General features: G+C 49.5%; 1 protein-coding gene across 3 annotated transcripts; it reads left to right on the plus strand.

The window, feature by feature from the left end:
• The first annotated feature begins 759 nt into the window (after positions 1–759).
• HTR1D (5-hydroxytryptamine receptor 1D) lies at positions 760–16,295 on the plus strand. Of its 3 annotated transcripts, none has more exons than XM_081055556.1 (2): positions 760–887; positions 13,636–16,295. In XM_081055556.1, the coding sequence occupies exon 2, from the start codon at positions 14,322–14,324 to the stop codon at positions 15,453–15,455; it is 1,134 nt and encodes a 377-aa protein (XP_080911682.1). In that variant the 5' UTR covers positions 760–887; positions 13,636–14,321; the 3' UTR covers positions 15,456–16,295. The 3 variants fall into 3 exon arrangements, with proteins under 3 accessions (XP_080911682.1, XP_080911680.1, XP_080911681.1); XM_081055554.1 differs by having other exon boundaries at positions 764–887; positions 13,747–16,295; XM_081055555.1 differs by lacking the exon at positions 760–887 and adding an exon at positions 9,518–9,640 and having other exon boundaries at positions 13,747–16,295.

Below are 16,295 nucleotides of genomic sequence, written 5' to 3' on the forward strand. Positions count from 1 at the left end.
GTCTCCCCCCACGTCTGCTGTTTGAATAAGGGACCTGCCCTTTTCCCTGCCTCTCAGACCTCAACTCCTGCCATTCACTCAGCCCCAGAACCCATTGGTCACTGTTCCCTCAGGGTCTTTGCTGGTAGGTCCACACTTGGAAGCTGTTCCCCCACATTTCTGCAGGGCCTACTCCCTCACCTGTCTTTGCTCAGATGGCACTTGCTCAGTGAGGCCTCTGCAGACCTCCCTGTTCAAAGCCTCCACCTCACTCTCTTCTTTCTCTGCTTTATTTTCCTCTATCAACACTTCATAGTTTTACTAATTACATTTATGTAAGCTCCTTTGGGTCCACATATTTGGTTCCTAGAACATGCCTGGCACCCAGTAGACCTATAAATATTTATTAAATGAAGAAACCCAACTAGGGATGAACCCGGGACAGGGAGAACCTAGGCTTTCACGAAGGGTCTGGGCATGCCCACCTCTCACCACCCCGTACTCCGACCCAGTCCACCTGCTCTCCTACCCATGGGGACCCGGGAGCCCTGGGGTTGTGGCGGTGGCGAGGGCTCAGGTGGGGATTTGGAGCTCCCGCAGGACTGGAAGGGGCCGAACCTCACTCCAGACTGGCGGGGGGCCGAGTGGGGAGGGAGCCTGGCGGGGGAGGCGCTGGGGGAGGGGAGCGAGGAGGAGCAGCGGGCGCGGGAAGGGGCGGAGGGAGTGCGGGAGCGCTAGGGCGCGGGCCAGGGGAGGGCCCCGGGGCAGCCGGCGGGCGGGCGGCGCCCGGAGCTCGGCTGGGGGCGCGGCGGAGATGAGGCGGCCGCCGGAGGTGAGACGAGACGCGGTGCGAGGAAGCAGGATCCGGAAGGATGAGCCGGGGGCTTGCACCTGCGTGGCCGGAGCGGGTAAGCGCTCGGAGGCTAGTGCCACCCGGGGAGGGGCGCGCCGGGGCCTCGTGAGGCTTGCAGTCCGGCCCCGAAGGAGCTGGGGAAGGGAGGGTGCGCTCGGGCTCGGGCCTCGGTGACCCGGGCGTCCCATTTCTCGGCGTCTTCAGACGGGAGGCGTGCGCGGGGGAGAGGGTCCCAGAGGACCAGCCCAGTCCGAGGGGAGCGTCTGGGGGCGCCGTCCGGAGACCCAGGATGGAGCGTGGGCCGAAACAGCGTCGGGAGGCGGCTGCGGGAGCCAGGGCGCGCGTTGGTGGTGCCCCACGCCCGAGCGAGACCTGGTGGGGCGGGAGGCTCACCTCTCGCCCACGGCCGGGGGCTGCGACGCCCCCTCGTGGTCCCAGGCGGCCGAGGGAAGCCGCGCGCTGCCCCCTGCCGGCCAGGTAGGTATGCGGCGCAGCGCGGGGCCGCCCCTTTCTGGAGGGGAGTTGAAGTAGAGTCCAGTGTGGAATCTCTGCACTTCCAGATCCGAAGCCCGGCAGACCGTGACTGGCTTTGTGACCTTGGGCAGGTGACTGCATCTTTTCGAACCTAAGTTTGTACATCTATCAAGTGGAGGGGATTCTTCTCCCACCCTGCAAGATCCGTGGGAATTAGATGCTGAATGATGCCTTGTTATAAACTATAAAATTCTGTACAAATCCTAGCTGATCATGTAATGTCAGAATTGGAAGGGCACTAAGAAATATGTTTTATTGGGAGAGTGGTAATAAATCTCGCCCAAGGTTACCCTGCGTGTAAGAGAATATAAGACTAAAGTCCCCTGCCTCTCCAGCTCTGGGAAAGTTTAAGTATTAGGAGGAGGGGCTGTCAATCAGACTGGCTGTATTAGGAAAGGAGGCTTGACTATTTACTGGCTACGTGACCTTGGGAAAGCCCTTAACCTCTCTGAGCCTTGGTTTTCTCCCATGTGAAATGGAGATAAGAATGCGTGCCTCACAGGCTTGCTGTGCAAATCAAGTCGGGTCATTGTTCAGCAGAGTACCTGGCCGGGAACAGCAGCTCGGTCATTAGTGGCCATCACTGCTCTGGTTAGAAGGAGCAACCTCTCAATCTCTTCCTTGGACTCGGCCTCCTCTGTTTTCTAAACGAGCACACGTTGTAGGTCGGTGCTCTCCCCTCGACCGCACAGCCACTGGCCAGGGTCTCAGCCTTCCTCCCCAGGACATCGAGGGCCCCTTTACTGACAGCAGCAAGCAAGGCCACTTAGACAGCTGGACCTTCTCCAGCCTTTGGTCCTATCCAACTGGTGGAGAGAAATGGGTGGTCTTTGTCATGGAGGCATCCTGGAAGTCAGGACCTAGGGGGTAGCATAGAAGGGAGGGGGCTGGCCAGCTGGACATAACTGGTAGGGCCTAGGGCCTCCTCTCCTCTCCCTGGTGCCTACTACAGGGCCAGAAACACAGAGGTGCTTCCTCAGAGTTTGTCAGTTACCTGACGGATGAAGAGTGAGGGTGAGTACACGGTGTTGTCCCTTCTCTCGGAGGCCACAGATGGATGACTGTTCTTTTTGGTGACAGTGAAGTGAATATGTGCAGAGATACAGCTTCTCAGAGCTGAGAGTTCCCAGAACCTGAGAAGTCCTTCTCATTGCACCGATGGCTCCTGTCTGAGACCCAAAGAGGGACAGGGGTCTGCCCAGGTGACCAATGTTTTCCAGGAAGCTGAATTCAGCAGACACTGTTCAGTCTTTAACTTTCTCAGCAGCAGCTGACACTGCTGACCACTCCTTTCCTCTGGAAACACTTTCCTGTGGCTCCTGCAACTCAACACGGTTGGAGTTTGCCTCCTGCGGCTCTGTGGTTATTGCAGATTTATCCTCTTTTCTATAAACATTAGCTCCTCTGCTCTCCTCTCTTCTGCTAGTAGACACTCACCCTGGGTATTGTCATGCACCCCATGGGCTTGAGTTACTACTTCAGTGCATCTGACCTCATAAATGTATGTCTCCAGCCCAGAACTCGCCTCAGGCTGTGGACTCATCTGTGTTTATTCTCAGCCAGGCACTGGCCCTGGGGATACAGCGATGAGCTGGACAGAGGTGAGTGTTGGGGGCAGGGAGACAAGCAATAAACAAACAAGCAGAAAATATCATAAAAGTGCTAAACTGAGCACAAAACAGGGTGATATGATAGAGGATGAGAGGTACTTTATGTTGGCTGGTTAGAGCTTTGCCTAAGAGGTGATATTTAAGGGGAGCAGCTGGTAAGAGATGAGGTCTGAGAAGTGACTGGTTGGGGGGAGGGACAGCTAAGACCCTGGAGGCCATGGTGAGATTTTGGATTTTATTCGACTATGGGAGCCATTGGAGAGTTCCAAACAGGAGAGAGGAAATACAGTTATTTCTCCAGGGCTCACTTAAGCCCTAGAGTTACGCTATATTGATTGCAGCCTACTGTGCTCCGGGCACAGGAGTAGGGAGTGAGGTGGGGTGGGTAGCTCCTCAAGGAGGTTCCAACCACATGCAGTAAGAGGCACAAACAAACCTGGAGTCGGGAGAGAGTTTAAAGGAGGAAGATTTTGCATCTGCTTGACCAGGGAAGGCTTCCTGGAGGAAGTGGCTTTTGAGAAGGGCCTCAGAGAACAGCGAGCAGATTATAATAGATATGTATGAAGGGGAATGGAAAAGATTGCTCTTCCCAGGCAGAGGGCAATCTGTTAGCCTGAATCAAGACACAAATGCCCCAAGTGTATATACAGAAGTCAGAGGAAAGGAGACAGAACCTGGAGGGGAGTGAGAGGTCAGGCTAGGGAGGGAATAGGGAGTCTGGGCTATTCAAAGCAAGGCGCTGGACATGGCCACCTACTTGCTGTGTGACCTTGAGCCAATTGCATTACCTTTCTGAGCCTCCTCATTCATTAAAGGGAAGTAATGATTCAACGCTGGGTAAGAGAGGGAGGGAGGGAGGATTGTGAGTGTTGGGGATGGGTAGTAAGAACAGGACAATGCCTACCAAGGAGGAAACAGGAGGGACTAGTGTGGATGTAGAAGATGGTGGCTTAATTGAAGTGGGACATCCAGGAGGGATCACCAAAGGACATTTGGGGCCAGAGGTACAGAGAAAGGTGTGCAAGGTAAAACCGCCTGTGTTCTGCTTTCATTCATTCTTAGTGTAAATTGTTGCCAAACCACTGTAACTAGTAAGCCCCAAACATATAGCTATGAACACAACCAGATCTCTGCTCTGGGAATATACTGTCTTGCAGGGACAGAGCCGCATAGCATTGGGCTGCAGGATGATGAGAGACGTGCATGTAAATTACAAACACGAGGCACTGGTTGGACAGGAGGAAAAAGGCTGGCGCCACATGGTGGAGGAGTGGGCATGTTTCAGCCTAGAGCAGACAGTCGCCTTGAGGGTGAAACTGAAGTTGAACGGGTAGATGAGGGGGAAGGATGCCCTACACAGAGAGCACTGGGCTTCAGGCACACACCACACATCCCCTCTCCCTTCTGGAACTCAAGTCCAACAGGGAGAGAGGCAGTCAGCAAGCGAGCTTAGTCAGGGGAGGCCAGGGTCATGTGTGATAAAGAAAGCAGTAGGGTGGGGAGGAGGGAGTGATCGCTACCCATTCCTAGGGCCCAGAGGAACCTCAAGAAGGTTGGAGGAAACAAGAGAAAGGACATTCCACGTAGAGGGAAGAGTCTGTGCAAAGGCTCAGAGGAGTGAGAGAGCCACAGTGTTTTTGCAGGAGGAGGTCTCAACCAAGCTGGAGATGGACTCTCTTGCTGAGTGTAGGTGAACAGGAGGATGGGAGGAAAGGGCTGGACTGCGCAAACTCTGGATAGGTAAGCATTAGGAAAAGAAGGAAAAAGATTTGGAGCACATGGAGGGAAGGGTTCTCCAAGCTCCCGTCCTGTGGAGTAGGTCATTGGCCCCAACTCCTCTTCACCTGCTGATCCTGTTTGTCCCCTAGTGCTCAGCTTCAAAGCCACTTTCAGACGGGATTCTCAGGGTTGCATGGACGGGGTTACCTGTCCCTCTTACTTTCCCAAGGCTCCCTTCACATTTCTGTGTCATCCTCAATCGCATCTGTGGTCCCAGGTTACAGCAGGGTTTTGTTTCCCCAGGGCCTCCCACATCTGTGTTGCTCATGCCAATGTGTGGTAGGCTTTAAGCAAATAAGCTGTGGAATAGGTGAGGAAATAGGCTCAGAGAGGTTGAGAAACTTGCCCAAGATCATCGAGCTAGTAAATGGCAGAGCTGGGAAGCAAATTCAGTCTCTAGCTGACTTCAAAGCTCGTGCATCTAATCACGGCTGTATTTGTGCTTTCTAGTAGGGAAAGCAGATGGTAAATAGTGGGTGTGGACCCTGTAAACACTTACAAATTCGGTGTTTAATTTCTAGGAAATGAATTCTTGTTATTAGTGCCTTGTTTATCCAGTCTGGAGAAGACAGCCTCTCCTCTGTCCTGGAAATGGTTTTATTCATCAGCTCAAGTGCTCTCTGGGGACCCAGATGTGCAACATCTGGTGGGAAAGAGCAGGTTGAGCTCCAAGGCCACGAGATGCAGTCCTAAGGCTTCTTGCAAAATGTGGTCTGCCCTGAAAGTCTGTTCCCAGGATTATGTCCCTAGTGCAGAAACTCAGATGGGAGGTGTGTGTATATGTGTGTGTGTATGGGGGGTGGATTTGAAAATTCTCAAAAGCTCATGGTGTGAAACAGGCATGAAAGCCTCTGGATACTTCTGTCCTTTGTCTCAAGTTCCTGCTGCAAACTGGAGGCAGTGGAAGGAGCACTGATGAGAGTCTGAAAACTTGGTCTCTGCCTGTAGCTCACTGTGTGACCTTGGGCATGTGTCTTACCCTCGCTGGGCCTCTCCCTGTCAGCACCATGAGGGCATTGGGCTAGATGATTCCTAAGAGTCCTTCCCACTCTGACACTCTGAGATCCTTCTTCAGGCCTAGGGCTGACATGACTATTATCCCTTGCACAACTCAGTGTGGTCCATGCGAGCTTGTCAGAAATGCAGACTCTCAGGTCCTGCTCCAGACCCACAGAATCAGGACCTGCATTTTCCATGAGGCTCCTCAGTAATGCTTCTGCTCATTCAAGTGTGAGAAGCATCGCAATCACTACATTCCCGTCTTCTCTTTGGGCTGTGCTGAGTTCTGAATAAAGATTGTGTGTGCCTCCTCCGTCAGCAGAGAGAGGCCCTTTCAGATGGGAGTGGTGGAGCCTGGCATGAAACATGGAACCCAGCAAAGGTTTTTCGAATGTGTGCAGTCATGTGTGGGGTAAATATTTGTGGAATGAAGAAGGGAGTGGAACTGACTTTACTCAGCACCTTTGATGAGTGATGGAGCGTGGAGTTGAGCCAGCCCAGGATCCAGTCCTAGATCTACAGTGTCCTGGCTCTGGGACCTTAGGCAAGCCGTTTCTATGAGCCTCAACCCCCTCCCCTGGGAAATGGGAGCAGTAGTAGTAGTAGTAGTAGTAGTAGTAGTAGTAGTAATAATAATAATAATAATACTGACTTCACAGGGTCATGATCAGACTTAAATGAGTTGATACAAGAAAAGCTCTTAAAATAGTGCCCGACACATAGTAAGCTCTTCCTAATGTTGGCCATTACTTTACAATTATTACTATTCCAGCCTCTGTCCACATAGCAACCCCCATACTGTCCCAACTCCTTCCCCTGGGTTGCATTGAGTTCCCTGATGACAAAATCCCAAAATGACCCCTAGGGGGCGATGTCACCCTTGTTGAAAACCACTGGTTCTAGAGCAGCGCTATCCAATCCAAGGGAAATATAATGCAAGCCACAAATAATTTTAGATTAAAAAATTTAGAGGTAGCCATGTTAAACAAAGAAAGCAAGGAAATTAATTTCAATTCTATATTTTATTTACTCAAATACCCTAAATATTGTCATATAACTGACATGAAAATGATTAATCAGATGTTTTACATTCCTTTTTTGAGCTAAGCCTTTTGAAACCCGTCTCAGTGGCCACATTTCAAGTCTTCAATGACCACAGGTGGCCAGAAGTGGCTATTCTAGAGTTTCTCAGCACTGGCTCTTATTCCCAACTGTGCCACATATTACCTATGTGGCCTTGGGCTAATCATTTTACCTCTTTGGACCTCAGTTTCTTCATCTGTAAAATGGGGATACTAACTCGGCCTCAAAGAGTAGTACTGGGGCAGATGGTGAGGGTTTAAAAACCCTTTGCCCACTTTCCCACAAGCATGGCCTCATTCTGCTGGCCATGGCTAGTCCACGCTGAACCCAGAACTGAGGGCCAAATAAATACAGTCCTTTTTTTGGTAGGGGAAGGTGGAGGCAACATGGAGTGGCAAAAGCACTGAGCTGAGCTGGAAGGGATTCCGAACTTTGCTATGTGGTCTTGGGCAAGTCACCCATTTCTCTGGGCATCAGTAATCTCAGCTGATTAGATTGGATGACATCATTTTAAAAGTTTCTTCTAAATCAGGTTTACCAGGGAGGGACTGTTAATTAGAACCAACTAGAATTTGTGGAGCATTGACTGTATATGACTGATGCTGTCTATTTAGCTCACTCAACCTAACAGCAGTTGGAGGTTGGTAGTGTCGTTGTCCCCCTTTTCCACATAAAGAAACTGAGCTCAAAGAGGTTAAAATGAAAAGCCAGGGTCTCCCTTGGACGAGCAGAACTGGGACCTAAGTTTCTTAGACACTTAGGCACTTAACCATGACTTTTTTCGGTAAACCTTTTATCAAAACAAAAGTGCCCAAAACACAAGTGTACAGCCTGATGCATTGCCACGAAGTGAACACACCCAGCTCAAGAAACAGGACATGACTTGTACCCAGGAGCACCCCCCCACATGCGTCTTCCCCGTCACTGCATTCCTCCCCTCAAGGGCAACACACTAGCGTGACTTCCATCAGTGCAGGCCAGTTTTGCCTATTCCTGAACTTTATGAAGGTTGAATCACACATCGTGTTGAGCTGCTTCTGCTCAACTTTATGTCTGTGACATTCATCCACATGCTTGTGTGTAGTGGGGAGCTGGGGTTCACTCTCACTGAGGTGTACTATTCTATTGTATGCATATGCCATGATTTATCTATCCATTCTGTTGATGTCTGTTGGAGTAGTTTTCAGTTTGGGGTCGTTGAATAGTGTTGTTAAGACTTCTTGCACAAGTCTTTTGGTGGACCTACATACATATGTGTTTTTATTGGTTCTATAGCTGGGCGTGGAAGTTTGGGGTCAGAGGTGTGGCTGCTTCTCATTTTCTACATTTTCCAGATTTTATAATTAGAAAAACTGAGGTGAAAGACGGACTCGCTCAGGATACCGATTAGGCATCAAAACTTGCACTCAGATATAGATAGACAGATGGACAGATAGACTCACACACAGCCCCCCCATGTTAAAACTTTTCAGAGTTTTCCCCACATATTGTTATTTTATTTCACCTTCAGTTCACCCCTAGGAGGTAGACTGGATACCCTGACTTTGCAGAGGAGAAAATGGAGGCTGTGGAGGCCCTGTGCAGGGGACAGACGCAGTCACAGCTGTGGACGCGCTTTGTACAACAGAAAGCACGCTTCAGATGTGGGGAGAATCATGTCCCCATCTGGGCTCACTCACCCGTACCACGCAGCTTCCAGAGAAAGAACGGACAGACACGAATTCCTCTGTGGGGATTATTCTACTGCCGCAAATCTTTATTCCAGAGTGTTGGCTTTTTTTCTTTCAAAAGGATGAGGCTGGCTTCTGAGCATACATTGAACCCATCATCCTCTTTGTTTCTGGCAAAGTTTTATGACTCACTTAGTTAAAATCAAGATCCTTCGGGAAGGAGAGGTGATTGATCTCCCTGGGTGTGAAGCCTTAGTTAAGAGTCATGGAAAGGACACCGGCCGTGGTGTAGCCCTGTGCTGCATGTTTTCCCTCCTCCACTGAAGCCACATCCTAGTTCTGGGGAAAAGGGGCTGTTACCCCAATTTATAGGTGAGGAAGGAGAGCCCGGGAGGTGAAGTGACCTGCCTCAATCCACAGGAGGGATTACTTGGTGGGAGGGAACTGGAAAACTTCTGTCTTATTACTATTTCTCAGGGCCTGTTGTGTCCATTTGAATTGGCTCAACTAGGAAAAGTACGCATTGGTACAAGAGCAGTTCCCTGGGTACAGAGGTCACTCATGGACATCCGAGGATAGGAAGGAGTATCACTGGGCCTGGAAGACTCCATCCTCCTGTCCTAGGGCAGGTGGTTCCCCTCTCACTCTGCTCCTTTCTCTGTCTGCACCATTCTCCTGCCTCTCTTTGCAGATCTGTTTTCTTTGTTTATTTATGGCTTTTCTGGGACCCCCTCCCCCGCCACAACACTTGCGCTTGCTTTTGTCATGGCTGTGACCTAACTCCAGCCTCAGAACCCTTAGTTTTCAGGTTGCTTCCCCCTCCATCATCTATCTGCCCAGCAGCTCACAGTCTCCATTCTAAATTCCCAATAGAAAATCTGCCCAGCTCATTTTGGGTCACATGTCTACCCTGGTCCTATCAGCTGTGGTCAGAGGTGGTCTGTGGAACAAGTTGAGATTGGGACCCAGGTCTCTCTGCCTGTTTTCCCTCCCATCTTTCTGCAGAGATTCTGTACCTGGGGGCTGCATGGTGTGATCTGGACTCCAGGGGAGAAGCTGCTGGGCTGGGGAGAGGCTAAGGAAAGTCCATGCTGCTGCTGTGATGGCTCACAGGACAGGCGAGAAGCTCCAGGGTACGGCTGACAGTGCTGCCTTGTTTCTGGTGTGGTTGCCTGGAGATCTGAATGTGGTTGGACATATTATAGAGAAACCAGAGAAGTCAGCATTTACTGCATTGGGCCTTTGGATGCATGATTTTACCAGTTCTCCCCAAACTCCTATGAGGGATGGCTCAGCATCTGCATCGCGGAGGCTGTGCGTGCCAGGAGCGCTTGAGTAACTTGTGCATTGGCCACGATGAGAAAGTGGAGCAGTGGAGACTGGGACCTGAGCCCGCCTGACTTCAAATGCATGCTTTTGGCTGCTGCCTTCCATACTTGTTACCGCCATTACATTTGTTCAGGACTCTGCCATTTCCAGCACATCACATACGTGACCTTCTTGGAATAGTAAACATTCCTTTGGGGGCAATGCAGCCATGGTTATGTTCCTGTTTTACCAAGAAAGAAACTGATGGTCAGACAGAAGTTGTGACTTGCCCTTGGCTACCCTGCTGGTCAGTGGCAGAGCTGGGACTAGAACCCAGATCTTTGGGACTCAAATGGTATCAAATAGATATTAATGTACCAAAAGGTATCGACAAATTGTCACACTCCACAAAAGAGTGTAGATAGTCTATATCACATGCAGACTGAAGAATAATAAACATCCACGTACGCACCACCACCTTAGAAAATAGAGTATCATTGATACCTTTCAAACCCCTCCACAATTACATTCCCACACCCTTTCCTCTCCAGGTGTAATTTTATATTTAATGTTTCTTTGCTTTTCCTTATGGCTTTGCCACATATTTATATCCCTAAACAGTTTGTCTCGTCTTGCATGTTTTCGACTTTGGCATTCGGTGGTATGTTGGTGAGAATGCGTGCAGCGTGGGCTCACTCAGTTTTGCTTCTCGGTAGCACCTCCTCGTGGGACTGTGACACACTGTACCATTCTCCTGGTGATGGGCGTCTGGGTGGTTTCTCGTTGTTTGCTCTGATAGTGCTGCCATGACCGTTCTTGCTGCTGTCTGCTGGGGTGTCTCTGTCACGCTCATCCAAGAGTGTCTCTGTCACGCACACGTGGGAGTGACATTATTGGAGCACAACGTAGTCATTACATCTCTAGCTTTACAACAAACCAAATTGTTAGGAAGGTTCCTCCAGTCTATGCTCTCCTACAGGTAGGTGACAGTTCCTGCTGACCATTCCTGCTCTTGACTTTCCAGCGGCCAGAATTACCATCCTTCCCAACTTTCACTATGGAAACCCTTCTCCTTACCAAATGACATGACATAATCAGATTTAAAACGTTTACCTATCTGCTGGGTGAGAATGGTCTCTCGTTGTTTTCATTTACATTCTTATTTCATTATTTGGAGCATGATGTGAAAGAGGTAGTTGATTATAGAGCCATAGTCTGTACCTCCAAAGGTAGCTGGATTCTGGGAAGTTCCCCCACCTTTGTTCAGGATGAGAAACGACAGCAGGCAGGAGAGGAGGGCGGTGGCTTCAGAGTTGTGTAGCTTCCTGCAAAGCTACAACCCCACATTCCTGACCGAGGCAATCTGTCCTGTCCTTCTTCCCAAGATGTCACCCACACCAGCCTCTCAGGCCTTTCTGAGCCCACGCCTTTCACTGGAATGAGGTCATCGGAATGCCTGGAACCCAAGGAGTGACCGCATGGGTTTGTGGGGCAAGCACACCAGCCTTCCGTGACAAATGACGGCGCCCCACTCACCCAGACTGTCTGGAAAGAAGAAAATTCCAAACAGTCTAACCCAACTTCACATTTTCCGTGTGAACCAAAATGGGAAGAATCTTTAGCCAGAGGCTTTTGGGGTGGGGCAGGAGGGCTCATATTTTCACATCACCACGAGATCCCAAACTGGCTTCACTCCTGAAGGTACATGTGCCTCAGGCTTTTCTTCCTGAATCGAGGTAGTGTGGAGAAGAATGGAAATTTCGAGAGTTGGCTCTGGACCTGGTTTTTCCACTTCCACCTGGGTGACCTTGGGCAGGTGACATCACCTCTCTGAGCACTGATTGGCTCATTTGTAAGTAGGGGGCCATGTTGCCCACTTCACAGGTCAGGTGACTCTTAGCCCCAGGGCTAACTCAGTGCCTGGAACATACCTAGAGCCCTATGAAAGAGATTCTAATAATAGCCTTCAAACTTTGGGAATATTTTGGAGCAGGTGGCTAAAGGTTGGTTTTCTTCAATTAAGGCTCTTTTTCCCTCCTCTAGTAGGTATTTTTTAAAGATGAAGCACCCACAATTTGTGGCGGTAGGAGGGAAACTGCCACATTGCTAGTTTAGCTCCTTAATGTTTAAAAATCAATTCCTCAACACACAGACTGAACCTTCCCCCCAAAGCCCTTAGCAGAGCTGTGGGGATGGGTGTAGGATGATAATGATTCTAGATACTTCTCAGCATCTTACTGGGTTGCTAAGGCTGGACTTGCTGGGGGGCATGGAAGCTCCCTAGCAGCCCTGGAAGGCAAGTGGGGTGGCCAGTGGGGAAGAAATCTGAGATTCAGAAAGGGTAAGGAGCTTGCCCAGGGTCACACAGGAAGAACAGGGATTAGAGGCTGGATTGCCCCAGTGATCTCGGTGCTCTGCTGCTCCCCACCCCTAGCGCCAGCCACTTCCTGGGCCTGATCTCCTACCGTGTCTCTGCTCTCTGCACTCCAGCCAGCTGAGCTCTCTGCCATCCTCTGACCAGACCTTGCATTGTCTGACCTCCGAGCCTTTGCTCTGAGCCTTTCCAGCCATGAGGATTGTCATCCCTCCTGACTTTGACTGTTGAAATGCTTCTCCTTAAGTTGCCAACCAATGGACCAATATGCAGCCCTTAAGAACGATGTTGTGAGAGTGACTGATGGAACGCTGTTCACAACTTATTAAGTGGAAAAACAAACTGCAGAACAAATTTGTACGTAATTATAATGATCACATTTTAAAAGTATGTGTATATATGCATGCTGCCTTGCCTTCTCCATCCCAGGGTCCTTGAAAGCGACATGTCTGCTCAGGGCTGTGTGCTCCCCGGGCAGAAACTGTTTGCTAAGTTGACTTGGAAGAAATGCATGCATTAGAGGGATTCCTGGTGGCGTTGTAGCATTCCACGCAGGGCAGGGGGAGATTCATCGGGGGTGTGGATGGCGTAGGGTGGTCTTGGCATTCTTCTTGCCAACCCCACACACCCAGGGGCTGACTCCCAGGCCCCATGGACGTCAGTTGGAGTCATGCCAGGGATGGTCCTGCTCTGACTGCCCTCTGGTTTGCCTCACTGATCAGCAGTGCCAAGGTCCCCATGTCCCAAGAACCCCAGGGCTTGCCATGTCCCATATACTGAAACCCAGATTCAAGACCAGAGGAGAAAAGAAAATGAGTCTTCACGATTTTCTTATGACTAAATTTCCAGTTTCCAGTTGTAAAGCCAAATGTATTTTCTGAATTATTTGAACTTGCACCATAAAAAAAAAAAAATGCTCTGGGTTTTAATTTCTTTGCTTAACAAAAAGGTGGGGGTTTTTGCTTTTTTCTTGGTTTTGGTTTTAAGACTCATCATGCTCACTCTAGGAAATTTGGAAATTTCCTATGAACAGAAGAAAGGTCAAACCCCTGACCAATTCCTAGAGAAATACATGATAACAATTTGGTGTTTTTCCCGGTGACCCCCCCCCTCCATTTTTTCCTTGCCCAGAGTTATTTTGTTTGATTTCCATTGCTGAATAAATAGAAGGACGATTTCTGATTCACAATGTACAGAGCTGATTTCATGTATTAATACTTGTAACAAGCCTGTGAGGCTTCCAACACCTATGATACTTTGTCCCTCTGGGAATTGTGGGGGTGGGACATATTGCCCTCCCAGTATTCTCCAGACACTTCCGAGAATTCCAGTTTCACTGCACCACTGCCAGCACTAAGCAGTATCCGTTTAATCTTATAATTAATCTCAAGTGTCTAAATTGTCCTCCTAGGACCTAACTCTTTTTTTTACTTTTTAAAACCCCAGAGCTTTGAACATGTGCCCTTCTCAATGAACCCACAGCGATCCATTTGTTTGGCCTTCTCCCAGTTCCTGCGTTCTTCAAGTCTTGGTAACTGGAATGCTTTGTCTGTTTAGGCTCAAAAGGATCAGTGGGAAAGGAACCAAAGTTAAGTCCAGCATGGTGTGTCAAGATGAACCTGGGAAAACTGATCTGTGGACTGGACTTCCTCTCTGAATCAGCTGGTATTTCTTTCTGTCTCTAGTGTTAAAGCCTCCCCAGAGGCAACAGAAATCCCCAATCTTCTCAGAATGGGATGGGGGAATTTCTCCTTAAACACGTTTATCTCACAAGCTTTGGAAGGAGCCCAAATGCCAAAGGCAAGAAGTCCAGACCGTTGCCTACCCTGGTGTGCTATCCTGATAAATGTATAACAAATTTAGCTTGTGTCCAGTGGGCTTGACCATTTGCTGGGCCAAGTTCCAGAACAGCGAGACATCCTGGGATTTGGCTGGTTTAGGAAAGACCTTTGACTGGTCATCATTTCAATGTTCTTTAAATAGTCAAGTCTTGAGGTCTCGTCACTGTGGTCTGATCTGACGAATGGCCCCGCCAGTGTGAGGCACCAGGACAACCTTGCTCTGTGGGCAAGACAACTGTGAAAGAAGGAGCTGTGTGTGTGGAAGTCTGTGGGAAGAGAGAGCCACGTAGAATGTCCCCGCCAAACCAGTCCGTGGAAGGCCTTCTCCAGGAGGCCTCCAACATATCTGTGAATGCTACAGAAACTCCAAAAGCTTGGGGTCCAGGGACCCTGCAGGCCCTCAAGATTTGTCTTATTGTGGTCCTTTCCATCATCACATTGGCCACAGTCGTTTCCAATGCCTTTGTGCTTACCACTATCATCCTGACCAGGAAGCTCCACACTCCCGCGAACTATCTCATTGGCTCCCTGGCCATGACTGACCTCTTAGTTTCTATCTTGGTCATGCCCATCAGCATCGCATACACCACCACCCACACCTGGAGCTTTGGCCAAATCCTGTGTGACATCTGGCTGTCTTCTGACATCACGTGCTGCACGGCCTCCATCCTGCATCTCTGTGTCATTGCCCTGGACAGGTACTGGGCCATCACTGATGCCCTGGAGTACACTAAACGCCGGACAGCAGGCCATGCGGCCGCCATGATCGCCATCGTCTGGACCATCTCCATCTGCATCTCCATCCCACCACTCTTCTGGCGGCAGGCCAAAGCTCACGAAGAGATGTCAGATTGCCTGGTGAACACTTCTCAGATCTCCTACACCATCTACTCCACGTGTGGGGCTTTCTACATCCCGTCTGTGTTGCTCGTCATCCTCTATGGCCGGATCTACGTGGCCGCCCGGAACCGCATCCTGAATCCTCCATCACTGTACGGGAAGCGCTTCACCACAGCGCAGCTCATCACCAGCTCGGCGGGGTCCTCGCTCTGCTCTCTCAACCCCAGCCTTCACGAGGGGCACTCTCACTCAGCCGGCTCCGCTCTCTTTTTCAGCCATGTGAAAATCAAGCTTGCTGACAGTGCCCTGGAGCGCAAGAGGATTTCCGCTGCCCGAGAAAGGAAAGCCACGAAAACCTTGGGGATCATTCTGGGGGCATTTATCGTCTGCTGGCTGCCCTTCTTTGTTGCATCTCTGGTCCTGCCCATCTGCAGGGACTCCTGCTGGCTCCACCCAGCCGTTTTTGACTTTTTCACCTGGCTAGGTTATTTAAATTCCCTCATTAATCCAGTCATATATACTGTGTTTAACGAAGAGTTTCGGCAAGCATTTCAAAGAGTTGTCCATTTCCGGAAAGCCACCTAGGCTCATTTGGTGGTGACTCTTGTTATCTTTTGTGTCCTGGAACCCAATTGGAATTGTATTTTTTTTTTTTTAATTTTTCATGTGATTTGGGTTAATCCTGATAGTTTATGTTTTGGTTCAATCAGTAGAATTGTTCATTGTTCTTTTTCCTGTTGTCTTCTTGACTTCTGAGCCACCAAAAGTTGGGCAGCTATTTGAAAGGGGACAAGACTGAAGATTTCACTTAGCATAATAGTTTCATGGTTCATTCATGTTGGAAGAAACGTGACCCACACACAGGATTCCCCCATTGAGGCAATTCAGGTGGAAAGCTGTCTGACTCTGTGGAAAGACCCCAGGCTCAGAGGGAAGGCTTTCTGGGTCTACCTAAGTTTTATCTGGAGCTCAAAGGAGGGCAGATGAGATTAATTACCAGAGTTGAAAGAGAATTTGGGGTCAGGAAGGAGGAGTCTCCACTTTATGTGGCACCTTGATTGGAAAATAACACCCAGGGATTTCTTCTACTGAGTCCTCCTTAAATTGAATTTCTCCCAGTTGCTCATTTGAGGTGACAACAATATAGAGTCACAGAGAGAGATTCTGAAGCTGCAGGCAGGGGAGTTGGGACCAGGTCAACTACCCTGTACCTTCCTCCTTCTGCAGTATCTCTGCACCCTTGTCAAGTTCTGAAGCTAAAAACCCACAGTCACCCCCATTGAAGTAGATTGTCAGGCTTTGAACCCACCAAGCTTTGAATGGAACACCATTCTGAATTGTTTTTTTCTGAATTATTTTTTTACATCCCATTTTCATTAGAGATCTTAAGATGTTGCGTCTTATCAAATAAAAAGCATGAGATAT

The sequence above is a fragment of the Rhinolophus hipposideros genome, assembly GCF_964194185.1.
Source record: "Rhinolophus hipposideros genome assembly, chromosome: 8".
NCBI classification, from domain to species: domain Eukaryota; kingdom Metazoa; phylum Chordata; class Mammalia; order Chiroptera; family Rhinolophidae; genus Rhinolophus; species Rhinolophus hipposideros.